The sequence below is a fragment of the Trichoderma virens genome, assembly GCF_000170995.1.
Source record: "Trichoderma virens Gv29-8 chromosome Unknown TRIVIscaffold_87, whole genome shotgun sequence".
Lineage (NCBI taxonomy): Eukaryota > Fungi > Ascomycota > Sordariomycetes > Hypocreales > Hypocreaceae > Trichoderma > Trichoderma virens.
The window spans coordinates 1,010,105-1,035,377 of NW_014013662.1; the positions used below are offsets into that span (position 1 = coordinate 1,010,105).

Sequence of the window (25,273 nt, forward strand, 5' to 3'; positions counted from 1 at the left end):
TTACGCCTGCGACGTCCCCTAGCTCCACGTTGCTATTATGCCCGAGACCGCGTCGCCAGACCATGTTCTTCCCGACGCGGACTCTCTGGCTGCCTCACCAGCAGACGGAACCCTAAACCCGCACGCCAGTGACGCGCCGCCCGTCGAATCCGAAGATCAGGAAGCCGCCGTCGAATCCCATGCGAATGGCCATGTCCTGCAGGACGCGACGCCGGCTCAGGCAAATGGCCACGTGCTGCAGCCAGCGGAAGCCATGGACGACGTTCGTCTCGACGACAACGAGCGGCCTGCGAAGAGACAGAGGACTCGAAATGCGACGCCGCCGCCGCCGCCGCTGGCTGCTCGCAAGCTGAAGCCCATCTCGCCACCGTGGAAGAAGATCGAGGCGGATGGCCCAACATCATACACTGAGAACGGGCGGCGCAAATCCGGTCGTATCAATTCATTGCCCATCCCAGCCGATCCGCCCAATCCGAATCCGAAGCGCAATACTCGACATTCCATGAATGGATCGACTGGGAGCACGCCCAAGGAGAGCTCGATGACTAATGGCAAATCAAGCAAGATGGCAGGAGGCAACGCATCCAAGCAGAAGCCCTCGGGCAAGGCTACGCCAGCCAGCACCACAGCGTCCGAATCGAACTCGAGATATGGTTCCAGACGAGGTGCTGCTCCAGAGCCTAGGTCATCCTCACGAATCACACGTCGACGAACTCCCTCGCCCCCGGCACAGTCCCTCAGACATTCCACGCGCACGCGAAGAACACGACTCAGCGATGTGTCTGCTGCAGCCGAACAAGATGCTGTGGGCAGCTTCACCAAACATAATACGTTTGAAAGCTCAGGCAAGTCGCCTCGAGTCAAGTTGAGGGTTGGATCTCGGCTCGGTGTGATTCCGTTGGTCCATCCGGACCAGGTACGCAAACGACCACGCATCGGGACTGACTTTGACGATTTTTGGAGTCGGGCTGGAAGCATTCCGGTAGAAGATGGCGGCCTCATGGCTTCTGAGGATGGGCCACCATATACAGATGAAATGGCGCAACATGATGCACGCATAATTCTCCGTATAGAGGAGGAGGTCGAGCCAGGAGGAATACTTTCGATGCAACACTGCTCCCTATTCGTGCCTGAGGGAGAAGAAGAGCCGCCAAGGCAATGGGCTCGACAAGATCATATGACAAGAGCCGCAGCCAACTTTCGAAAACTGATGGTAGTGGAACAACAGCGGCATCGATCAACAGCCAAAAAGCTTGCTGAAGCCTGTCGCGAAGAATGGTTACGACGCCAGCCCAAATCTGCCGAAGAGATAGAATCAGAAGCAAGGGCGTTCTGGTTGGTACGCTATCGGATTGTTCTCAAATCCCTCTCTGGCACTTGGGAAAATGTTCGCACAGAGGTCAACAGGCGGCGATTGGCGCAATGGGAGGCAGAAGAGCAAAAAAGAGTCAAAGCTGCGCTTAACCAGGCCGTCAGTCTATCAGAACAGAAATTGCAGGCTCGTCGCGCCGGAGGCATGGATTCAGAATCTCTGTTTGATGAGGACGATGGCTTTGATGATCTGAGCGACAGCGCTAGCGACGATAATGGAGACGAAGACGAGTCTCGTCTCTCTTCAGCAGAGACTGATGGAAGCAGCGGTGACGGCGATGATAGCGACATGATGTCTTCGTCCGAAGATGAAGATGACGAAGATCAGAAAGATGTGGCAGACGAGGGCCTCACACAGGAACAGCTACGAGCGAAATACGCCAATATACCCAATCTAGAAGCTCCCGAGAAAACAGAGTCAGTTGTTGAGAACACGAGCCAGAGCCCTGGGAATGCAGGAGAGTCAGACGCCGAGACTAGCGATGAATCAGTGGATATGGATGACGACCTAGGATCAAGTGATTTTGATGGGAGCGACGAGTCTGGAGACGAGGCATCAACGGATGAATCGGGGTCTGAGGAGGAGGCCAGTGGTCTGCTGGGACTCTTTTTTGGAAAATCAGAGCTGAAAGAAATGAAGAAAATAGAGGCCAAAGCTGAAAATCCCGAAAACGACGAGGCGAGCGCTCAGGTCGATGCGTCCGAGCCGGAAATCGCACAGCCAGATTTGGAGATGGAAGACGATGACGATGATGAAATGTCGCTCATCCGCCACCCTGATTCCATCTACGGTGACGACGCAGATGATAATGGAGATGGTGCTAACGATGTGGCATCTGCTTTAGAAACCAAGCCGAATGGCCTGGAGAGCGGAAACCAGCACGAGGATGAAACTGAAATACCTACAATCTCTGCAGACCATGTCGACGTTGATTCAGGAAACATTGATCAAGACGTATTGATGGCAGATGCTCCGGAGACTGCGGCCAGCGACATGTCAAAATCCGAAGAGCTTGCAAGCACGGCAGCTTCAGAGAAATGTGCTCATCCTAAGATAGCAGCAACGAATGCCCATTCTGATACCTCACCAGGCACATCATTGCCAACAACCACGGACACCAAATTGGAATCGCAGCAACCTGATGGCGAGATATCGCCGCCAAAAGAGTCTCTGCCGGCAGAACCATCCACCGCCGTTGCTCGAGTCTCAACACCTCAATCTGCGGCCCATAAAATAGAAGTTCCATTCCTCCTCCGGGGGACACTGCGCGAGTACCAAAGACAAGGCCTCGACTGGCTGGCAGGCCTTTATGCAAACAACACCAATGGTATCCTGGCAGATGAGATGGGTCTGGGCAAAACGATCCAGACCATTGCGCTGTTAGCACATCTTGCCTGTCGTCACGAAGTCTGGGGTCCACATCTGGTCATCGTGCCCACCAGTGTAATGCTGAACTGGGAAATGGAATTCAAAAAGTGGTGTCCTGGCTTCAAGATACTCGCCTACTACGGCTCTCAAGAGGAGCGGAAGAGGAAACGTCAAGGCTGGAACAATGACGACGTTTGGAACGTCTGCGTGACTTCATATCAATTGGTGCTTCAAGATCAACAGGTGTTTAGGCGACGCCGATGGCACTATATGATTCTTGATGAAGCGCATAATATCAAGAACTTCAAATCACAGAGATGGCAAACGCTGCTAGGGTTTAACACACACTCGCGTCTTCTCCTTACAGGAACCCCGCTTCAAAATAACCTGACAGAGCTCTGGTCACTATTGTTTTTCCTTATGCCTGCGGAGAACGGCGTCGGGGGATTTGCAGATTTACAAGAGTTTCACGATTGGTTTCGCAAACCAGAGTCACAAATCTTGGAAAACGGGAGGGACCAAATGGATGACGAAGCCAAGGCAATCATTGCAAAGCTTCATAAGGTTCTACGGCCGTACCTTCTCAGACGTCTCAAAGCCGACGTGGAGAAGCAGATGCCAGCCAAGTACGAACATGTCGAATTCTGCCGACTTTCGAAGCGCCAGCGTGAACTGTATGATGGCTTCCTAGCACGCAGCGATACAAGAGATACGCTGGCATCCGGTAATTATCTCTCCATCATCAATTGTTTGATGCAGCTGCGCAAAGTCTGCAACCATCCCGACCTGTTCATCGACCGCCCCATCATGACATCGTTTCGCATGAGAAAATCTGTAGCGGCAGAGTATCAGGATACGGTGAGAGTTGTGCAGCGGTCTTTGGTTGCAGAGAGTCCCATGAGCACTGTCAACTTGGGCTTTCTGAACCTAGTGCCAACTCAGCATGAGCATCTATCTACTATGAAGGCAGATAGTGTTGCCCAACTGAGCTCGCATCGCATCCTCATGGATCTCCGAGAAGCCCAGAAGTGCCGAGCTCAGAACGCCTACACAAACCTTGACCCTGCCACGGTGGAATCAAATATTGCCTACGTCGAGAGTGCTGCCAGGTGGGGCCGCTTCGAAGAACTGCAACACTGTGTTTATCTCAATGCGCTTCGTCGGCAGCAAAGGCCGATATATGGGAGCAACGTCATAAGCATGTTAAACATCAACGCCCATGACCGTCTGCGCAAGCCTCGGCCTCGAGTTCCTCGAAAAATCATGGAATGGTTCGACTCCGATTCGGCCTTTGTCCAGGCGCTAACTCCGTCCCTCGAACAGAGGGCGGATAGCCTCAAGACTGCCATTGAAAAGTTCTCCTGCGTCACGCCGGCGGTGGTGACTCGGGACCTTGACCAGTTCATTCTGGGTCGAAAGGGTGTCGAGGCGTTTACTGACGAAGATCTGAAGCTATCAGCACCGGTGCGATGGGCCCCTTTCATGCCCAAGCAGCCCCCTGCAGACCCTTGGCATGAGGCCCGAATGCGTCTCACCATCCAGTTTCCCGACAAGCGTCTTCTTCAGTACGACTGCGGCAAACTTCAAGCACTAGACAAGCTGCTGCGCAAACTACAAGCTGGCGGCCACCGTGCGCTCATCTTTACCCAGATGACAAAAGTCCTCGACATCCTAGAGCAGTTTTTGAACATTCACGGGCACAAGTACCTTCGACTGGATGGCGCCACAAAAGTTGAGCAGCGTCAAATCTTGACGGATCGGTTCAACCATGATTCACGCATTCTCTGTTTCATCCTATCCACTCGATCAGGAGGTCTGGGCATCAATCTTACGGGCGCAGACACAGTCATCTTTTACGACCAGGACTGGAACCCGGCCATGGACAAACAGTGCCAGGACCGATGCCATCGTATCGGCCAAACGCGTGATGTGCACATCTACCGCCTCGTGAGCGAGCACACTATCGAGGCGAACATTCTCCGCAAAGCATCACAAAAGCAGATGCTTGACGACGTAGTTATTCAGGAAGGCGAGTTCAACACGGATTCTTTCAATCGCCCCTCGGTCAGAGACATCCTCGGCGAAAAGGTGGATTTCATGAGCGAGGGCGTTGCTGCGGCAGATGCCGCCCTTGATCTAGTCCTTGGCGGATCAGAAAGCAGTAATGATCAGCGCCGTGTCGGTCGCGTCTTTGAACAGGCTGAGGACAAGGAGGATGTGGCCGCCGCACGCGTGGCAGAGAAAGAGATTCTGGCCGACGATGCTGATTTTACGGAAAAGGCCGGCGGAGCTGCCTCGGGTACTTCGACAGCTCGTCAAGGGACGCCGGCAGGCAAGTCCATCTTTGACGGGGGCATCGGAATCCTAGACGGACCGGACGAACCCGGCATCGACGTTATTGAGGAGTACAACGCTTGGGGCGGAAGAATGGGCAATGTTGATGACTACATGCTTTCTATAATGACGGAGGAGCTGAAGCATACGAAACTGGAGTTGCCAAAGGATAAGAAGAAGGGCAAGAAGAAGGGCAAAGACACGAGAAAACGATGATGGCGGGCGCAATCCGGCTTTTGTTCCCAGCGAGTTTTGCGGTAGGACTCTCTACCATTGGGTGTAATCTCATGATTGTGTATAGTACGGTACTATGGTTTTTGCTGTAAGTTACTATAGTGTTTGAGGGAGACTTGATTGTGTGCGTTTAAAAAAAGGGTCATATCATGATGAGGGGAGTTTGGGACTTTCAAAAGGCGATAGCAGGTTGATTACTAGGTTCGTTTAGATCTGGAGGGCATGGGCACTGCCATTGGAAATGCGCATAAATCGAATAATCTCCCCTGAGTCTATCTTCTCTTCTGTAACTTGCTTGTCTGGAGCACTGCTACCCTATATAAGGATGGAGCTTGAGTGGAAAGCTGAAGAGCACTTGCTGGCTTTCTATTTTGGGATTTATAGTATGATTGTACATATTGTAGGCTTGTCTCTTCTGGGCTTGGTTCGGCTGATGTCGTGGTTGGTTGTGTTCAGGATTGTCCTGGTTGTTGACTCGTTAATCGTGATCAGCAGGAGGATGTTATCAACATCCTGTACTCTACTCTATTTGAAACAGCCAGCACCTTGATCCCAGACTGAAATGTACCAAAGAATGGAAGCTCAACATGTTTGATCTTAACCACACATGGCTTTGTTATTTACGGTAGATGGCCCTTCTCGAAATCAAGTATCGAATGCTTGGTGCTCGTATTTGCCTGATGTCTTCACCGAGGCTCATTCGCATCCCTGGCGTCTTAGTGCAAAAGCTAGGAGAGTACAATGACACGCGCACATGCTGCTGCTGCAGAAGATGTCACAGCGCATCTGAGCCCCACTTCGTATATCTGGCCAGCAGAACGAGCTCTGCTTTGAGTGGACGGAGAGGTGCAAGTACCGGTACCTGCTGGAGACTGGAGTTTTGCAGACTGTTGGATGGAAGCACGGGGTTGACGAGATGCTCGTTTTTAGGGGATTGTATACGTATATTGGAACTGTTCAGCATGATTTCTCACTTGCACGGGGGAATACGAGTTTGGTACATGTACATCGGAGATGCTGAGAATAGCAGGGGGAATGCACTGCAAGGTACGGAACACGGAGTGCAGTTGGCAGGGTACAGCACCTACCTGTATTGTACAGGCAGTGCCTAGCAGTGGAGGTACAAGTACATGGATGGCCCAGTACCGCCACCTTCAAGGATGGACATCAGTGGCGCCACGCGTAAGGCAGTCCGAGGCCTTTGTTCAGCGGGAGCTTATGGGGCGCTACAGGCTCTTTGGCTTAGGGCCAGAACACGCTCTGCTCTGCTCTGCGCTACCAGCACTAGAGACGCTGCACTGCTGCTGCTGCTGCAGAAACGGCCATCAGTCAGCCCCCCCAGGCCCAGGTCAAGTCACCGTCACGGACCCCATGTCGAAATTTCCCAATCCATCTTCGCCTTTGCAGACAATTTCGCTTCAGATTAATGCGACCGATGCCCAGCGGGGAAGCGTCTTGCCCTCCATCTCGCCATCCGACGCGCCAATTCGGCCTCTTGCCACCGCGATCTCGCCCTCGGAGCCATCGTCGAATGCATTGACGCCGCCAGAGGCTGAGCCGGAGCCTGACCCCGAGCCCGACGCTGCAGACACGCAAAGGGGTTGACGTTGACGTTGACGGACACCGAAGCCGGATTCTAAGGGCCTTGTGCATCTCCATTCCTGGCGTCGACAGAGCTCGCGCTGCTTGCGCACGACGACGAGGCATGCAGACGGCAAAGGGGAAGGCCGAGGCGCAGGGACGGAAGGCCAAGGTGGGTGATTCGACTGCACTGCAACAAAGAGGCGGATGAGAGAGATCGAGACATGGGGGGCTAACAGAAGCTGGTGTTTTCTCGTGTAGCTTGCCACTTCCTACCAGGAGCTCTTGGAGTAAGTTTTCCACATCTCCAGAACTTGCATCTCTCAGCGTTCTCCCAGCTGACATGCCACTTTCTGCAGCGAATTCTCGAGCAGCGACCTCAAGTCCGTCGGCAACTATACCCTGGGCCGCCTGATTGGCAAAGGCTCCTTTGGCAAGGTCTACCTAGCCTCCCACAAACTCACAAATGGCTCCAAGGTCAGTGCTTCTTTGCGTTGGCGGACCCCCATAGAGTTGACTTTGGCTAACGGCGCTGCTTGTTTAGGTCGTCTTGAAGTCGGCGAATCGAACCGACTCGAACCTGGCCCGCGAGATCCACCATCACAGGCAATTCGTCCACCCCCATATTGCAAGATTGTATGAGGTGATTGTGACGGAGAACTTGGTGTGGATGGTCCTCGAGTACTGTGCAGGTAAAGTCTCCGATGAACTACGACATCTACATTCTCCATTCACTCCTCCTACTCGGTCCTCTCGAAGGAGTGAACTAACATGCGCACTCTGTAGGCGATGAGCTGTACAACTACCTCCTCGATCATGGCCCGCTCCCTGTGCCAAAGGTGCAAAAGATTTTTGCCCAACTAGTCGGCGCCGTTAGCTACGTCCACATGCAGTCTTGTGTTCACCGCGATCTCAAACTCGAAAACATCCTCTTCGATACACATGAAAACGTGAAACTTGTCGACTTTGGCTTTACCAGAGAATACGAAGGCCGGACGAACCATTTGCAGACCTTTTGCGGAACAATATGCTACTCGGCGCCGGAAATGCTAAAGGGGGAAAAGTATGCTGGCGAAAAGGTGGATGTCTGGAGCTTGGGCATTATTCTATACGCCTTGCTCTGCGGAGAGCTCCCTTTTGACGACGACGACGACAACGTAACCCGAAGCAAGATTCTCACGGAAGAGCCAAACTACCCGGACCACTTTCCTACCGAGGCAATTCCTCTTATCAAATCTCTCCTTTCGAAGCGGCCTCTTCTCCGACCATCACTTCCAGAAATCCTAGCTCACCCTTTCCTCGCAGAGCACGCACCGGCGCAGCAGGCTATTCTCGAACAAAAGGCCCTGCCCCCCTTTTCTACTCTCTTGGAGAAAGATTGTCTACACCGCATGCGTAGCGCTGGCGTGGACACTGACTCAGTTATTGAAAGCGTCCTTGCGCAAAAATGCGATGCCTTGGCCGGATGGTGGACGTTGCTGCTCGAAAAAGAGGAACGAAAGATGCGCCGGAGGGAAAGAAAGAGGAAAGAAAGAGAGAACGATAAGAGCCTCCATAGGATATCAGTGGCGTCAAGTCGTTTCGAAAAGATGCTACAGGATGTTGACGAGGACGGCGGTCTAACAAAGCAGTTTATCAAATTAGGAGAACCAGCAATGCCCAGAGCTCGGGGAAGACCAGATCGGAGAAGCGCTCACTACTATGACCTGGCCATTGCTGATATGTCCTACTTTACCGAGGGTAGCCGTTCAAATGGTCCGCAAACTCCGGACGAAAATGGCCGTCATCGCTCTATCGACAGTCACTCGATCCGCTCAGTCTCGACGACACGCAACTACCGGCCGATCCCGCCGCCCAAAGAAGGCATTTTGCGCAGCGCTAGATCTCGGGGATCGACTCTGCATCTCGTCACCACAACCGAATCGCTGGGCTTGGGCGATCACAGCGCTCCAACAAGCTCCCAACAGCAGGATGACAATAGCTTACAGAAGGCGAAGAAGAGGCCTAGCCAGGCCATCATCGCTCATTGGAAAAACTGGACTCACTGGTTCATTGAGAACACGACAAGAAGGCGACGTGGGCATGAAAGGCGCGCGAGTCGAAGTGTGCCAGACTTGCATAAGAAAGAAGGCAGCACCAAAAGCAGCAATGATGCCAGCCCTCGACCACAAACTAGCAAATACCCAAACACGAATTCCTTAGGGGCAAATGCTACCGCTCCTCTTCCCAAGGGCGTCGTGGCAAATGGACACCTGGCTAAGGCAAACGGATCATCTAGCTATGGCTCTCTTCGAGGAAGTGTAAGCGGGCCTGTAACGACACCCTCCCAGCATCCTTTGAGACCTCGGATCGCCACCTCCCAGGCTTATAAGCGTCAGTCACTATCGCCATCACCGCTGACACCCCGAGGCACTGCTGCCCGTCGTTCATCGGCAGGCTTGCGAGGGAGAAAATCGACATCATCTTCCGTATCCTCCGTCCGGTCGATGCACCACCACCATCATACCCACTCCAAGGCGTCTTCCACCAGCTCCACGGGCTCCGTGTCAACGTCTAAAACACCGCTAGGCCGTGGACACTCGCCTCATCACTCGGTCAAAGTTCTCCCTGCGACGCCCACAGGCACATCTTTCCCTTCCAACATTCGTCTTGTTCGCATGCCGCCTGCCCCACCGGTGAGCTCATACAATGAAGGCATGCCGGGCCAGGCTCCTGGGTCACCCAATCCTTTTGCGTCGGGTGTCATGTTTGCGAAGCGAAAGAAGAATCTCTTCAAGGGTCCAAATCTCAATTTCGGAGCTTCTCATGGACCAGTACGAAATGCGGCAACCGGTCCCCATTCTCATTCTCGTAGTGGTAGCGCCTCGGGATTGGGACGCCGTTCTGGAGAGATTACAATTCAGGAAGAGGATGAAGACCACATGGGCGGTGTTGACGAGGAAGAAGAAATTGAGGAGGTGGATGCGTTTGGCCCAGTGATTGGAGGCCCGGGGGAGATTATTGAGGAACAGATCTTCGAAGATGAAGCGACGACTCCGACGGCGGACGTACACAGCCCTTCTTCGAGAATTTCTCCCAGAAACACTTCAATACTCGCGTAATGTCGCTTGTCGAACGAAACAGAGACGAATGAGCTCCGTTTACAACTTGGAATCGAAATGGACTGCTTGAGACGGACGGCAGATATGTAATACAGCATTAAACATGGAACACATCCAACACACATGTGCTCCCAACGAGATCCAACGAGATCCCCCCCTAACCCCTGATTTATCTTTATTTTTAATTTTTCTTCTTCTATTATTGTTTTAGTGAGCCACGTTGGCGAGGATGGATCAAATCGCTACTGTATATTGCAAAAAATTTCTCTTGTGTTTGCTGCTGCGGATCGATTGTCAGTTTGTAACAAAAAAGCTCCTTTTATATGTACTATACCCACCGTGGTCATGGATATCTACGTTGTATTCTCTTACGACTTAGACTGAGCAAAGCTAGAATTTCGAAAGTCGATAGACAAATTTCCTTGCCTCTTTTTTCTTACAAAATGTATTTTTTTTTTTTGTGGTTCCATTTAATTATATGATGATTGCTCCAAGACAGGTCGCTCTAATAGTGATACTTAATACTCAAATAGTGGGTGGTAGGAAAAAAATTGTTTAAGCCTTTTTTTTTTTTTTTTTTTCACTGGCTGATTTAATGGCTGTGTGCTTCTCGCTCGTGCTGCTTTCTCATCTTTTCGACGATGGCCGATCGCTCTTCTCTCAGGGTGATCCATGTCCAGAACCAGGCCATCATTTCGACAAACATGAACGAGAAGAGGAGTCTGTTGTGCAGGTGGTCGGCGCCTGACCCAGAGGCTTTGTAGGAGTGGGTTGGGCGTCTCGTTGATGAGGATGAAGAAGAGGAGGAGAAGAGCGGTGACGAGGGACCGAAAGCGTAGGAGTAGGCGACGAGGAGCATGGAGAGGAAGAAGCGGAGGGGAGCTAAGTGATTGATACTGTTAGTAAATTGTTAAGGGAAAGGGGGATAGGGGAATGGGCGGACCTTGAGTGCCCCAGTAGTATAGAGAGCTGAATTCCTCCGGCATGGATAATGAGACGAGGTCGCTGATTCCGGAGAAGGCGAGGATGACGGCCAGGAGAGCCAGCGCTGGGCTGGGGACATCGAAGCCACGAACGGCGGGCTGGTACAAGTTGCAATGTTAGATACATGGACTGACGAGAGCTGGGGTAGGAATGATAAGGGAGGAATTTACAATGTCCATGCTTTCTCCCAGAACAAAGACGAGTGCCTGGTCCTCTATCGTCTTGGGCCGGAAGAGGAAGAAATAAGCCAGGGTGAGGTGGAAGAGGGAGATGGAGGTGATGATTGTGGTGGAGGATATGAGAGCCATTGTGGGCGATTTATGCGACCTATGGGGTCTGCTGCGAAAGATTGAGAAGATGCGCTTTGGTGCTTGTTTGTTATAAGAGCCTGTTGTTGAGCATGCGAGACGTCGAAGCTTTTGGGGGGAGTTTTTGTTTCCGAGACTCCGTACTCCGTATACGTGGCACAAGTTTTGTCTTTGCTGCGGTTGCTATTTCGCGGAGGTTTCGGCTTATAGCGGGAGAATGCTAGGGAAAAGCATGCTCTTCTTCATAGAGAGCAGGCAGAGATATCGGAGCGGGGGGAATGGAGGGAAACGCTTTTGTTGAATCGAAGCAAAGGAGACCATGTGGTTTGTGTTGGGCGTCACATGCTCGAGTGCCTTTAAGGGTGAAGGTACTCGTAAGGGAAGCTTTGAAGTGCTTATCGATTGGAGCTTGGATTGGGGATTGGGTGGCTGTGGCGCTGCGGGTGTGGCGCATTGGGCGATGATGTGGGGTTTTAAGTTGTATGTCGTTTCATGGACAGGAGGGAAGCTGGAGAGCGAGCTATTCTGGAGTAGAGCCGCCAGCTGAAGTATGGGGCCGTGCTGATTCTAACTTGGTTACAGCTTCACTGATTTCTGAGATATCAGGATAGAGGATTGGTGGCTGCATCAGCTGACTGAATCGTTAATCATCTCATCTCATCTCAAGAAACAGCAGCATCGTCAGTCAATCAACATGAGCAATCCAGACGCTGAGGAGCCCAAGCTGGACAAGGCTCGCCACGTCAAGTACTGGCAGCGATGCCACAACACCTTCCTCCCGACTCCCTACACATCCAATGATTCCACCAGACTCATCTTTGCCTTCTTCATCATCTCCGCCCTTGATCTCCTGTCCGTGCCCCTCACAGCTCAAGAACGAGCTGCGGCGCGAGCTTGGGTCTTGAGTCTCCAACATCCCGATGGCGGTTTCTGCGGAAGCCCAACCCACGCCATTGAAGGCGACAACGCGTCCAAGGGATCAGCAAACATAGCGGCGACCTTCTTCGCCCTGATACTGTTGGGCCTAGTGGCGGAGTCGGAAGAGGAGCAGCGCTCGGCCTTTGCGGGGGTGGATCGCAAGGCGCTGTTGCTCTGGCTAAGGAAGTTGCAGAGAAGCGACGGGAGCTTTGGACAGGTGCTGTGGGATGGGGAGCCGATGGGGGGGAGAGACATGCGGCATAGCTATCTGGCGAGCAGTATACGATTTATGCTGCGAGGGCCGGTCCAGGAAGGGGATGAGAATTGGGTGGAGGATATTGATACTGAGAGGATGATTGAATATATCAAGAGCGTTCAGGTAATTTTGCTCCCCATTAGGTGATGATGATGGTATTGACTCTGAGGCAAACAGACTTATGATGGCGGCATTGCCGAGTCCTCAACGGAGGAATCTCACTGTGAGCATGCTCTTATCTCGACTGACTTGACCAATTTACTAATCCTGTTTAGCTGGATATGCCTACTGCGCGATCGCAGCCCTGGCTTTACTTGATCGTCATTCTGAAGCATTCACGCCGGGAGAAACGAAGCGGGCCCTGGACCGCGGCATCGCAGATCGCCCAAGTCTGTTGAGATTTCTCGCAGCCAGGCAGTTTCCGTACTTGGCGGCGAAGGAGCAGAAGGAAGACGAAACAGTAGTAAACTATCTCGAGGCTAAGCTGGGAGAACTGGACCTTGATGGAGGATTTCCGTACACTGGATTTAACGGCAGATGGAACAAGAAGGCCGATACCTGCTATACTTGGTGGGCTTGTGGCACTTTGAGGGTGAGTCTTATGGCGTCTTGATGTCGTGGTTTTGTTTTATGAGAGCTATGCTGACGAGAAGGGATGAATGTCCCATTTCTAGCTCCTCGATTGCGACAGCTTTTACAACCCAGAGCCATCTTGCAATTATCTACTAGGCATTACTCAGCACCGAATCGGCGGGTTTGGCAAGTCCGTCGGCGACCCTCCGGATATCTACCATTCTTACCTTGGACTGACTACCGTGGCTTTGTTGGGTGGATCTGATCTCAAGGAGGTTGACGCAGGGTTCTGCTGCAGTAAAGAAGGGGCTCGTAAGATTGAAGTGGCTAGAGATGGGCTGCTGGAGTCTTTGAAGAAGCAGAGCGAACAGCGGGGGGGATGGGAGGCTGATGAGTTCTGGGGGAAGGCTGCGGAGGTGGTTAAGGTGAAGTAGGCTTTCACTTGGTGTGTATATAGAGTGGATGATATTATCATATTGAAGCCATTTACAAATGGGAGAAGAAGGGTCAAGGTTGTGACGTCTCCGTATAGGCTGATTCGATCAGCAGGGCGACGTTATATGGTCAAAGAGAGATCCCATCAAAAGTAAGGCTTGAGAAACTAAAAGGTTTTAACTTGGTCAAGAAGTATAACGATTTCGTAAGTGAAACATCCCTCGACAAAGAAATTTTGAAATTTTATAGTAATGACCTAGTACCGAAATAAGACCCATGATCAGACAAAGAGGAAAAAAACTGGTAGCGTTATGTTGCCCACGCAAGCATTATCACTTCTGGTAAAAAAAAACCTCTCGTCTGAATCATGCATGGCCTGGTAAGAAAAGATAACCCATGATTCCCAAATCCCAATAGTAACTGAACCCAACCCCACGTTCGCTATTCAGCATCCAATTTTTAAATTTAACGCAGCCTACGTGGTAATGGTAGTAGATATTGGAGGAAGTATAGATAATAGCAGAGTAGAGATGGTGGCAGAGAGTAGCAAGGAGTAGCGATAGTAGCAGAAACTAGCGATAGTAGTAGATACTTTAAAAACTATTGAATATTTAATTGAGTAATAGTAATAAAAGATTTTTATTATATATTATTATTTTATCTATAACTCCTTTTGGCTAACCAAAGGGCAATGGTCAAGTTTGTTCCGAAGCTGTCATCGATGCATTCCAGGTATGTAGAACAGTCTTCATTGTCGTTGACATGTTTTGCCCCCGCAAGCGAGCAAATACTGGTATAGAAGACATCTAAGTTGAGCTTCATCAAAAGGTCTATGCTTCGGTAGCATCTCTCAAATGTTTGTAGACCCTTGAAATCTTGTTGCTCTTGGCGTATCGCTTCTTCCACAACTTGGATGACCCGCTTATCTGCTGGTGGTGGGGTTACTCCTTCAGCATCTTCGAACTCAAGAAGTAAACGTTTTCCACGCCACATGGGTAACGGGAGGCAATGAATTTAACTCCGCATAGATAACGTCGAAGAGAGTAAATACCTTAGCTTTCTTTCCCGTGCTGTCGTTCTCATATTTATAAATCAGAGAAGAAAGGCCAAGTATATAATATTTCCATGTAGCAATAGTAGCAGATAGTAGTAAATAATAGCAAATAGTAGCAGATAATAATAATAATAGCGGGAATTAATAATAGTAGTAGATAATTTAAAAACTATATAATATTTTATTAAGTAATAGTAATAAAAGATTTTTATTATATTATTATTTTATTTAAAGCTTCTTTTTAGTCTCTGGGGGTGTTTAATAGCTAGCATAAAGTGCTAAATAGCCATTCCTTTAGAATAATCTCACGGAATAAAGAAAATACTAATTTGTTGAATGTAGATAGCAACTGTGAAAGTAAGAGTAAGAAGAATAAAGTGAAACCCCCCCCCCCCCCCCCCCCCCCCCCCGGATTCCGATATGACTTTGGAAAAAAAGAACGATGCGATTTTAGCCTCTCTTGACCAAATTCCATCTAGGGTGGATGATATGATCATATTGAAGCCGTTTATAAGAGGAAAATATGAAGACGAATGGAGTTTGTTATCTACTAGGGTGTCTTGATATTATACCAGCGCCTTTATTTTACTAAATCACCTAGTGTCTTATGCAGAATGGCCCAGTTCCTTCGAGAACACAGTATGCCTCCTATTGAAGCATGGTCACTCTTGGTATACATAAAACCCCCGTTGCCGAAACCATGACTCGACAAAAAGATGCCCTGCTGCCTCCGAGGCAACTGAAAAGAAGAAAACCCCCAAGTCCTCATCACAGAGCTTGGTGAAACTCGAAACCTGCGAAAAAGAAAACGAAGAGAAAAGCTTTTGGCCCCTCCCAAATAGGTTTATTCCAGACGACGACGCTTACGCCCACGAAACGGCCGTAGCTCATGGCCATTGTCGAGGAAGTGGCCCCTCGCAGCGAGATGCTCACCCATCGACGGCCCCATCTCTCCAGCGCGGAGCACACTTGCGACTTTGGCCAGTTTCTCAGCCCCGGTAACGAATCTATCAGAAGGCACTTGGCCCAGTTGAAGCATATCAGCCAGCCTCATGACCTCGGAAACGTTGCCTCCTAGCTCGCTGTCAAGGCATTCCAGGGCAGCGTCCCTGTCTGAGCTCTTGGGATCTACCCCCGCGAGGGAGTGAATGGCATCGTAAGATATCCATAGGAGCATCCCCCTCATACATTCTGCATTTGTAAATGCATTCTGCAAGCGTTCGAGATTCCTGAAGTCTTTTCTCTCTTGAATAATAGCTTCTTTCACTCGATTGGCCGTCATGAGGTCTGTCCAAGGCTCGCCTGATGCTGCAGGTAACTCGAAGCGACGAAGTAGATTTCTCCAGACCAAATGAGTTATTTGACGCATCGATTTCAACTCAGTAAAGACCAAATCGAAGAGAGAAGTTGGCGTAGGTGTCTTTTCTTCCATAGCAGGTTGGCGCCAACTGGTACGTTCCAAGCTAATCCCGTCATCGTAGACCGTCAAATCGGCGTCTTGGCCTGCGAAATAAAATGGTCTTGGTCTCTTCATGTCTTCGGGGCCTAAAGTCGGCAATCCCTCCGTTGTTGGGAGTCCGTTGTCATCGATCCATATTATGGCATTAGGATCGAGTTTAAGGGTTCCTTTTTCAAGGAGTTGAAGGAAGCGATATCCCAGCTGATTCAAGAATGAAGTCTTGAAGTTGTCGAGAGGAGACCAGATGTTGGTTTGTTCCGGAATGTTGGTATGGGATTCATGATGGATAAATGAGGACTCCTCAGGTTGTCCCAAAGATCGGGTCTCCGAAGAGGTCGCCGAAGAGGGTGTCTCCGAAGAATCGGGCGAGTCTTCTTTCACAGAAACAGTACGAGAGGCCATCATAAGGATAAAGAAGCCCTCTTGGGAATAAAAGAGAAGAAGGAGTTTTGAAGGGATGTGAACAAGTCCAAATGGAGGAAGAAGATGAATGTTGCGGCTTTGGGAACGGAATGTAGGAGACGAGAGGTAACAGAAGAGAAATTGTGAAGAAAGAAAGAAGCTTTGTGCTTAATCCCTAAAGCGATAAAATAAATGGGGCTTTCCGAAGCTGTTATTCTATGAGGGAGTGTTTCAAGAGATTCGTGTTCTCATCGTTACACTCCATGATATGGCATTGGCCACCACTTCTCATGTACCGGCCAGAAGCTCGTTCTCCTGCCTTTCTCCAGGCGTCTCTGGATGGCTTAAGGCTGCAAGGCAACCATGCATATTCAAGACGGGACAAACAAACACGTACATCAACGATGCTCAGTGCAGTGAATCACTTCTGCGGGCTATTGTTAATCGTGAGGTACATAACGTAAGCCAAACACCCACACCCTCGTGAATACGCATTTCCCCTGGCTTTGTCCGTAATTTTACCTTCGTCTGAATGTCAAAAAAAGACATGGGCGTATATTGGGATACTTTGTTCTAATTTCATGTATCGATGATTGGAGATACGTCCAATTTTGTGAAAGGGTCTCCCTAGTGAACATGACAAATGGGTACCTACCTATGTAGCCTTATCAAATTGGCCAGTTAATCTTACAGGTCGCTAATACGAGTGTTCTCTTCTCTTTGAGATTGCCAAAGGAATTCCAAGCAAGTGACCAAGAATAATAGACTCTAACCGCGAAAAGCCATGTTTGCCCTATTACTGCATGTCAATGCTCTGCAGCTACAGGCATACTGGCCCAGTAGAGAATGGGAACGACTTACCTCCTGTTGTTCAATAAGTTGGATTTCTGCCTCTCGTATACGCAACATGAGAATAAATCCATTGATCATTGGAACTTTGGCATCAAGCTAGACAGCTTCTACATCCAAGTGTCAAATCATCACCTGTTTACGGATGAGATGGTACTCAAGACCAAAGAAGGGAGAAATGCTGTCCCACATGTTTTCTGTGGCTAAAAGGTAAAGACTCTACTGAATAAAGTTGAATTAAAGGCCCATAATTTTCTTCACCAATATAGAGTATAGCGAGTAGTACAGAGAAGAGTCTAAGGAGCTTAGGCCTCACTAGAAGATATCTGCTGCCTTTCTGTCTACATATGCCATATAGGAATATATTCTATCCACTCTATCTACTCTGTCTACTTTGTCTACTCTACCCATCTTTAAAACTCTAGTGATTCCGAAAGGAGACTGCATATAATTCCGAATAGCGTCAATGCCTACTAATAAATCTTAGGAAGCGTTACTTTCCGCAGCTCAGCCCCGAAAAGTGTCGTCTAGATAGAAAGTATGCTGTATCGTTCGTGTCAATATTGTTGTGTTACTATCAGCTCTAGTATAGTAGTTTGGACTGAGTTTACCTTGTTCTCTGCAGATTTACGTTACTCCTTATCTGGGTACTAAGGTTTGCATGGCGGCAAATGCCAGCACGATCATGGGTGAGTCAGAAAGCTTAATCCTCTTCACTTTTTGTATGTGGAATTATAGGTGTATTTATGAAGCACCGTAACACCCTTTTGCATTATCCTCCTTTTATCTCTAGCAGTCTACACATATTATTCGAACTGACTTATTTTACAATATCACAATCAGAGTCAAGCATGAGTTCTACTCTTCCTGACCAGTTGGTTTCTCTGAACACCATAATATATCTCGGATATGATGATGACAAAGCTTCAGAAATCTGGAACAAATGGACTGCCCAAGCACCCGGTGATCCAGTCCCGGAGTTGGTTTCTGTCCCCCCCTTTGAACTCAAATTTGTTGATTTTATTATCGATTACTCCCATTCATGTCATGACGACTTGGATGCTGATAGCGGCGACGATACGAAATGGCATGAAGTCATGGACCGGTATGGAATCAATGAAGACACCCAACGCGCACTCATGGATCCTGCATTCAGACAGGTTCGGTTGACCGAGACATGCCAATATTGGATCCGAGATACAATTGAACTAAGATACGAAGCACTCAAAGAAGTACGAGAAAAAGATCAGGATATCGAGAGAGCGTCGACATCTCATGACATGTCAGGGGGAGAGGCTGGTTACCGTTCGGCTTTAGAAGTTTCTCAAGACACAGCAATGTCAGAAGTCGCCTTGTGCTCTACCAATGCACCAGGCACATTTACTCTATATCGGGGCATGGATAAAAGTCGCTTGAAGAAGCTATTCGACCGAAATGGCAACTTGGATAATATTCAGAGGCTGATATCACAGCCACCAACCGACTTTTGTGGCAGAGAGGCAGCTTATTACTTTGTAGCTGATCGCGATATTGCGATACAATATGCCTTCTTCGCGAAACGCCGCAGCGATGCAAGTTCGCCTGTTGTAGTTCATGCTGCATTTCAAAATTCGGCAATTGAATGTCTTTCAGAAGTCGAGATACAGCGAGTATATTGGCCAAGCGAGGAATGGCAAAGTCTGATATTTTTATCCCGAAAGGCTCAAAGGCTCCCTACCGATCTCCGAAAGTTCAAGCGAGCGGCTCTAATCATTGGTACGATTGCAGGAAAGCCGAATACGTGCTATGTGAACATGAGCAGTCACGTCGACATAACTGAGGAATTTCTCTTCAAGAATACAGGAGAGAACGAAGGATTCGGACAAAATGCAGTCCAATATGTGTTCCGCAACGAAGAAGGGGAGGAGTTGTTGGAGAAAGCGGAAATCAAGGTGTATCCCATCACAACTACGGAATTTAGTGAATGGTATAGAAATGCTCAAGGGCGGTCTTAGGAATTTAGAGCTCTCTACTGTCTCTACTGTCTCTACTGTCTCTACTGTCTCTACTGTCTCTACTGTCTCTACTGTCTCTACTGTCTCTACTGTCTCTACTGTCTCTACTGTCTCTACTGTCTCTACTGTCTCTACTGTCTTTACTATATCTACTTTACATTTTAAACTACGAGTATATTAACAGGCCTAAAAGCAATGAGAAGTGACTTCTAAGATGAACAATAGTAGCTGTGCTTGCATCACGAGGTCGCTTGACATCACTGGCACAAAGCTCAGTGATGTCTCGATTTATCGTAAAAAAAAAAAGAAATAGATTCAGTGTAGAAGACCACTGGGTGCTCCGAATCTATGATTGGGTTTGCATATACGGTGGAAATTACATCTATTTTCTGAAAAATAAAAAAATAAAAAATAAAAAAAATAAATAGAAAATTACTCTGATACAGTCTCTCTAGTATGTTTGTAGATTGACTTGGCATCATAAAGCTGGTGCCCAACGATCCAGGTCACCACTACGATTTTGGAATCAGGAAATAATGTTCTCGGTGTTTTTATTAACACGGCTCGATCATACATTTAGTATTCCAACGATGGATGCATTTGTTTCAAAAATACCAATGGCTAGGACTACGCCGACCAATAGAATTGACTGGCATTTCGTGGCTATGATAAGTCCCGAAAACATCACAAGCGAGCTACATACATGTACACTTTGTAAAGAGTACCTACATATATTGACGTATAGTCACAAATTAGCATTTAATTAACTTTTGATCCGTTGCTTCGCATTGCGCTTGATGCTGATCCTCTTAGTCGCCTTCGTACAGCAGGAAAGTCTCTATAAGACAAAACACTAAGAAGAATGTTTATCTACTTTGTCTTCCGCGTTCTGGGAAGCGTCTTTAACCTTTCCTGCCGTCTTCGCATTTGTTGCATCCGTCTTTGCTGCTAGCTTCCCTCTCTTCACTGGACTAACCCACTCCATAAATGCGTCGGGAATGGCGTTGAGACATGCAAATATAACCGACAAGAGAAAAACATGACGAATGGCGTTGTTGTAAGCCGTCAAGACAGCAGTTAAATATTGAGGAAACTTGGCCTCGAGAAATTGTCGGAGACTTGAGGCGCCGGTCTCAATGATGTCCCGTGGGTCGATTTTTGGGACCAGCTTGTGTAGTTGAGAGATGAGCTGATTCTGGAAGATGTTCTCGGCGACAGAAAGAAAGATTGTACCTGCAAGAGTCTGAGTGAAAATGAGGGCAGAGGTAGATAGAGCAATGTCAGGGCCTTTGAAGACGGTTTGGGCGACCATGAGAGGCTGTTGAGCGCCGATGCCGATGCCGACACCCATAATGATGAGCGATGGAACCCTGGGATGATGGTTAGCAAGATGAGCGTAAAAAGTTGATGCGGAGTGATTAACCAAAGACCTGTACTTGTATGGGGGTCAAACGAGTAGATGAGGCCAGCTCCCACGGCGGAGAGTATCGTTGACATGATCATGTTGGGGACAAAATAGCTGATCCGGGTTGTCTATTCCCATGTTAGTGTGATACCACTCGGAAGACATCTATTATTCTGCTTACCAGGAAACCTGATGCTATAACTGCCAAGGATAGACCGGCACTCATTGTGAGAAAGTAGATGCCCGACTTATACGCCGACACACCCTTTACGGATTGGAACCAGATGGGGACGTAATAGTTGATGACGAAAAAGGTCGAGAACAAGCAGAACATGAACATCATCCCCGAAGCCATAGATCGTTGTTTGATGATGCGCAGTGGAAGCGTGGCCTTGTTGCCTTCCTTGTACTGGATAAATACCCACGAGGTGAAGAGAATGGCAAACAGGACGAGAAGAAGGATGATTCTCCAGGAATTCCAAGCATATTGGCTACCACCCCACTGCAAGGCCAAAAGAAGACATATGACCCAGGGAATAAGCACCAACGTGCCAATGAGGTCGAAACGGTCGAGAAACCCCTTGAAAGTGCCTTTCGTCTTCCGGTTGGGATCAGCGGGGATCTTGACGAGGAAGAGTACCGTGAGAAGAGTGACGGCGCCCAGCGGGAGGTTAATCCAAAAGCACCATCCTAAGTGATGAGAAGTCAGATTGAGGCTCAATGGATATGAAATGATGATACGACATACTCCAAGTGACTTTGTCAGTGAATACACCTCCGAGAGTGGGCGAAGTGATTTGCGCGATGCCTACAGAACCTCCCATGGCGCCGGTGTATTTGGGACGTTTGTGGAGTGGTAGACATCTCGAGAGAATCTACAAGCATGGCTATTTGTCAAAGAACTGCTAAAATGAAACGCATGAATGCTACTTGCGACTCACAATAAGCGTTCCAGAAACGATTCCAGCACCTCCTATTCCCGCCACAGCTCTTCCAACGATCAAAGCGACTGAGCTTGGTGCCGTTGCGCACACAATCGACCCGACCTCGAATATGAGCAGTGAAGTGAGAAAGACCCATTTGACATGGAACTCGGCGTAGAGTTTACCGAAGAGGAGTTGGAAGCAGCAATTGGTCAGGAGGTATGCGGAGCCGTACCATCCCACATCATCAAGGGAGTTAAAGTGGCTGGTAATTTTTGGAATGGCAGTGGCAACAATGGTGCGATCCTGGAGAGATAAGTTGTTATAAGTAAAATACACGATTCAGGTAATGAACCGCGGCGAATTGGCATCATAGAGGTTGGGGGAGACGTACGAGGCCAACGCAGAGAGCAGCAAGAAAGAGGCCCACAAAGAGAATGATCAGGTTAATGCCACTAGGATAGTCAATGGCAGGAGGCTTTGGAGTGGTATCAGGGGGCTTTTCGACATCTTGGATAGGAGTGCGTTTTGGCTCGCTGTCGATTTGTGGGCTTGCTTGAGAGGAGTCAATTTCGGGATCTCTGTGGACGGTATAGTTAGTCGTAAATGTCGAATATCCAGGAGAGCTATGTAAGCTAGTATTAGATAAAGCATAGATGCCTTTCTTACTCTTTAGATTTCTCCATTGCCATTTCAGCTGGAACTCAATGCTTCGCACTTTGTATGTGAAATAGACAAAAGTTGAAGTCCTTTCAAAAACAATCCCACAAGATATGAGCCGTTTTGATGAAGAATTAATATTGATCGGATCATGGTTATTACCTGAAATGGCTTTATTTTATGTCTATTACGTCGAGCTGCCAAGCTTTACGGCTCCGGGCGTATTGAGGGAGAACAACCGGAACACGGAGATTAAAATGCAGACCGGCACCGGGGCAGCGAAACTTGGTGTCTACTCCGGACTCAGCGGTATAATATTACTGGTGTAGATAGGTGGGCTAACGGGTGGCTAATTATAGTACTTAAGGCAAATACATGAACGTTCACCTAATACTTAAATGAAACTACCTGGAAAATATATGTAAAATGCATGCCAGTGGCCCCCCTTTCTCAAGCCAACTTCAACTCCAAAAGTCCAAAGAGATCACAAATCCTCCTTGATAATGTGTGCAAGCCACGCATCCCGCGCCTCTTTTGATGGCAAGGCGTTCCACGTCAAAACGTTCATCGGATCCTGACGAATCCAATCGGCTAATTTGTTCACAAAGGCCGTTCCCCGTTCTTCCGTAAGAGCGAAACAACTATGTAATGCCTTTTCGGTATCTACTGGGCCTTCAATTCGTGACGGAATAATATGCACGTAGGTCCTGGGTTTGTCGTTGGATAATAATTTAGTCGTGATTTCACAAATTACTCTTTGCAATGGCGTTGGTTCTTCCTCGTTTCTTGGCCTTTTTGCAGCAGTGCCGCTAGATGAGCTGCCCGACATTCTTGATGACCTTCGTGATTGTGAAGGCGGCTGCTCTCTTTCCCCCTTACCCACAAGACCAGAAAAAGCAGGTAAGCTATCCGTTGCTTCGTTGTTTTCCGGCGTCCTCTTCCTCTTCCTCGCCGCCGCCCTCGTCGCCCGTGCCTCCACACGAGCCTGGGCAAAGCCTACAGCGTCACCTGCTTCTCTGATATACCGACCAAGAGGAACACCAGAAGGCTGGAATATCTCTTTCCAAGTCTCAATCGTCACTCCATGACCGACGATGAGGCCGCAGATGACAACTCTGCGACCGTACTGCCCATGCCGTTCAATTATCTTGGCCTCATTTTCACGATTCATCGCCACCCTCCCGGTACAACTATCCCAGGTCGTCCCTTTCAGTTTTTTTGCATCTGTAAACACCGCCCATAACTTTCTGAAATATTGATACTTTCTTTCAAGGGTTTCGAGTTCATAGGTGAATTCAGGATACTGCGCATTCAGCTTGACGAGGATGTCCTGGAAAGCTTCCCGTGTGTATATCGAGTTATCTGAATTCGGCCCCTTTTCAACCCGTAACTCAAACAAAAGGCCTATAAAAAATAACGTTTCATCGGCCGACCACCGATTTGAAGTTATCGCCGACGCTAGTGAGCTGCTCTGTGACATCTTTTCAGGCGCTTAGTTTTTGTGTTGACATGGAAAACTCATGGAAACGCCAGATGAAGCTGAATATGCGGCTAGAAGGCGGTAACGCGTCTTGGTAGCGTTCTGACCAGGATTAAATCGGTACAAGAGCCTTCACCTATTTTACTAGTATCAACAAGTCACTGTCTAAATAGAAATCATGGTTAATCAGATTCTATGAATCACGGTATTAGCGCTGCAATCCAATCCCAATCCAGGCGTCGACTTTCGTTTCATTGGCGTACATGCGTGAAGCCTAAATCTAAGCATCGCCGACTGACTCATCCGGCGAAATGCAAATGCTTCAGAGTCAGAGCTAACTACTATAACGTCTAAATATGAGATCTTAAGCTAACGATGGAACGATGAAATTTTGTGCTGTTTTCGCCTCCTTGCTTGATTTATTTCGATTCATTGTTCACTTGGGGATCTTCACAATTTAGCAAAGTATATAAAAATTTTCGAGTAACAATGTCGGCGCTCCATCTCAGTAAAGAGGCCCTCGCCACTTGGGAAACCAACGCCGAAATCTGGAACTCTGGCGTCGGCGAGCATGGCAACAAATACTGGAAGCAGCTTCAAATGCCATCTCTCGAGCGCCTCTTAGGACCGAGCCTCAGTAAACCAGGCTGTTCAGCTCTGGAACTGGCCACGGGCAATGGCCTCTGTGCTCGTTGGCTCGCAGACAACGGCGCTGCCAGCATCATCGCCACAGACGGCACTTTTGGCATGCTGGAGCAGGTCAAAAAGTACCCCAATGCCGATAGAGGCGGCAAGATATCTTTTAGAAAGCTGGACGTGACCGATGCGAACGACTTTGAGCCCCTCGTGGAAAAAGCTGCCGAGGTGATACTCTGAAGTCATTTGTCTTGTTTCTCGTTCTGGCAAAATTGTTGCATTGGCTAACCGCCATAATTATGGTTCAAGATTGGCGGCTTCGACATTGTCCTCATGAACATGGCAATCATGGACGTGGCCACTCTTGATCCCCTTGCGGACGCGCTTCCGAAGCTGCTCAAGAAGGACGGCGTGTAAGTGATGCTATGCTCACATCTTTTACCCAGACTCAATCCACCTTGACACAACAAAAAATTATGCTGAAAATTTCCTCTACAATTCAGCTTCATAGCCACTACCCTCCATCCAGTCTTCTTCACCTCAACCTATTCCCGCCAGATCGAAGTCACGTTCGATCCCTTAACCGGCGAACAGCAAATCATCCGTAGCAAAAATATCAAGGAATACCTCCATGTCAAGCCATTTAAAGGTGTTTTCATCGTTGGACAAGAGACGGCCCAGGTAAGTTGGAGCTTGTGCTAAATAACTACATGGCATCGAATATCTTGACAGGGAGAGTAAGCGTCTGACAGAAAGCGGCAGTATTACTTCCATCGTCCTCTCCATGAACTCCTCACCATCTTTTTCAAGAGGAACTTGATCTTGGATGCGCTTGAAGAGCCAAGCTTTACTGAAGAGGATGCTATTCCGGGGAGGGTGGAGGCGACATCCAACTTTCCGCAGCTGCCAGCTATTATGTCGGTCAGATTTAGAAAGGCTGTTTAGGT

The 25,273-nt window shown here is 48.7% G+C and overlaps 10 protein-coding genes across 10 annotated transcripts; 6 read left to right on the forward strand and 4 right to left on the reverse strand.

Annotated features, from left to right (window-relative positions):
* Positions 1-253: 253 nt before the first annotated feature.
* TRIVIDRAFT_182770 (uncharacterized protein) lies at positions 254-5,577 on the forward strand (the record flags this gene model as incomplete). The annotated part of the gene is made up of 1 exon (XM_014096882.1): positions 254-5,577. One exon carries the CDS (start codon positions 254-256, stop codon positions 5,288-5,290), a length of 5,037 nt encoding a protein of 1,678 aa, XP_013952357.1.
* Positions 5,578-6,442: 865 nt separating this feature from the next.
* On the forward strand, positions 6,443-6,913 carry TRIVIDRAFT_226272 (uncharacterized protein; the record flags this gene model as incomplete). Its single annotated transcript, XM_014096883.1, has 1 exon — positions 6,443-6,913. The coding sequence occupies one exon, from the start codon at positions 6,443-6,445 to the stop codon at positions 6,911-6,913; it is 471 nt and encodes a 156-aa protein (XP_013952358.1).
* Positions 6,914-7,433: 520 nt separating this feature from the next.
* TRIVIDRAFT_45054 (uncharacterized protein) lies at positions 7,434-9,990 on the forward strand (the record flags this gene model as incomplete). The annotated part of the gene is made up of 2 exons (XM_014096884.1): positions 7,434-7,650; positions 7,676-9,990. Coding segments are annotated over 2 exons (2,532 nt in total), but the record flags the coding sequence as incomplete, so codon positions are not given.
* Positions 9,991-10,573: 583 nt separating this feature from the next.
* On the reverse strand, positions 10,574-11,620 carry TRIVIDRAFT_76553 (uncharacterized protein; the record flags this gene model as incomplete). The annotated part of the gene is made up of 3 exons (XM_014096885.1): positions 10,574-10,872; positions 10,934-11,072; positions 11,145-11,620. 3 exons carry the CDS (start codon positions 11,280-11,282, stop codon positions 10,583-10,585), a joined length of 567 nt encoding a protein of 188 aa, XP_013952360.1.
* Positions 11,621-11,976: 356 nt separating this feature from the next.
* TRIVIDRAFT_45023 (uncharacterized protein) lies at positions 11,977-13,463 on the forward strand (the record flags this gene model as incomplete). Its single annotated transcript, XM_014096886.1, has 4 exons — positions 11,977-12,579; positions 12,634-12,679; positions 12,759-13,048; positions 13,131-13,463. The coding sequence occupies 4 exons, from the start codon at positions 11,977-11,979 to the stop codon at positions 13,461-13,463; spliced, it is 1,272 nt and encodes a 423-aa protein (XP_013952361.1).
* Positions 13,464-15,362: 1,899 nt separating this feature from the next.
* TRIVIDRAFT_226276 (uncharacterized protein) lies at positions 15,363-16,379 on the reverse strand (the record flags this gene model as incomplete). The annotated part of the gene is made up of 1 exon (XM_014096887.1): positions 15,363-16,379. The coding sequence occupies one exon, from the start codon at positions 16,377-16,379 to the stop codon at positions 15,363-15,365; it is 1,017 nt and encodes a 338-aa protein (XP_013952362.1).
* A 1,700-nt stretch (positions 16,380-18,079) lies between these two features.
* TRIVIDRAFT_44976 (uncharacterized protein) lies at positions 18,080-19,222 on the forward strand (the record flags this gene model as incomplete). The annotated part of the gene is made up of 1 exon (XM_014096888.1): positions 18,080-19,222. One exon carries the CDS (start codon positions 18,080-18,082, stop codon positions 19,220-19,222), a length of 1,143 nt encoding a protein of 380 aa, XP_013952363.1.
* An 853-nt stretch (positions 19,223-20,075) lies between these two features.
* TRIVIDRAFT_226278 (uncharacterized protein) lies at positions 20,076-22,242 on the reverse strand (the record flags this gene model as incomplete). The annotated part of the gene is made up of 7 exons (XM_014096889.1): positions 20,076-20,592; positions 20,646-20,755; positions 20,809-21,317; positions 21,376-21,502; positions 21,569-21,856; positions 21,945-22,131; positions 22,220-22,242. The coding sequence occupies 7 exons, from the start codon at positions 22,240-22,242 to the stop codon at positions 20,076-20,078; spliced, it is 1,761 nt and encodes a 586-aa protein (XP_013952364.1).
* A 452-nt stretch (positions 22,243-22,694) lies between these two features.
* TRIVIDRAFT_226279 (uncharacterized protein) lies at positions 22,695-23,690 on the reverse strand (the record flags this gene model as incomplete). Its single annotated transcript, XM_014096890.1, has 1 exon — positions 22,695-23,690. The coding sequence occupies one exon, from the start codon at positions 23,688-23,690 to the stop codon at positions 22,695-22,697; it is 996 nt and encodes a 331-aa protein (XP_013952365.1).
* Positions 23,691-24,179: 489 nt separating this feature from the next.
* On the forward strand, positions 24,180-25,271 carry TRIVIDRAFT_159901 (uncharacterized protein; the record flags this gene model as incomplete). The annotated part of the gene is made up of 4 exons (XM_014096891.1): positions 24,180-24,554; positions 24,636-24,739; positions 24,830-25,007; positions 25,089-25,271. The coding sequence occupies 4 exons, from the start codon at positions 24,180-24,182 to the stop codon at positions 25,269-25,271; spliced, it is 840 nt and encodes a 279-aa protein (XP_013952366.1).
* Between the last annotated feature and the right edge of the window lie 2 nt (positions 25,272-25,273).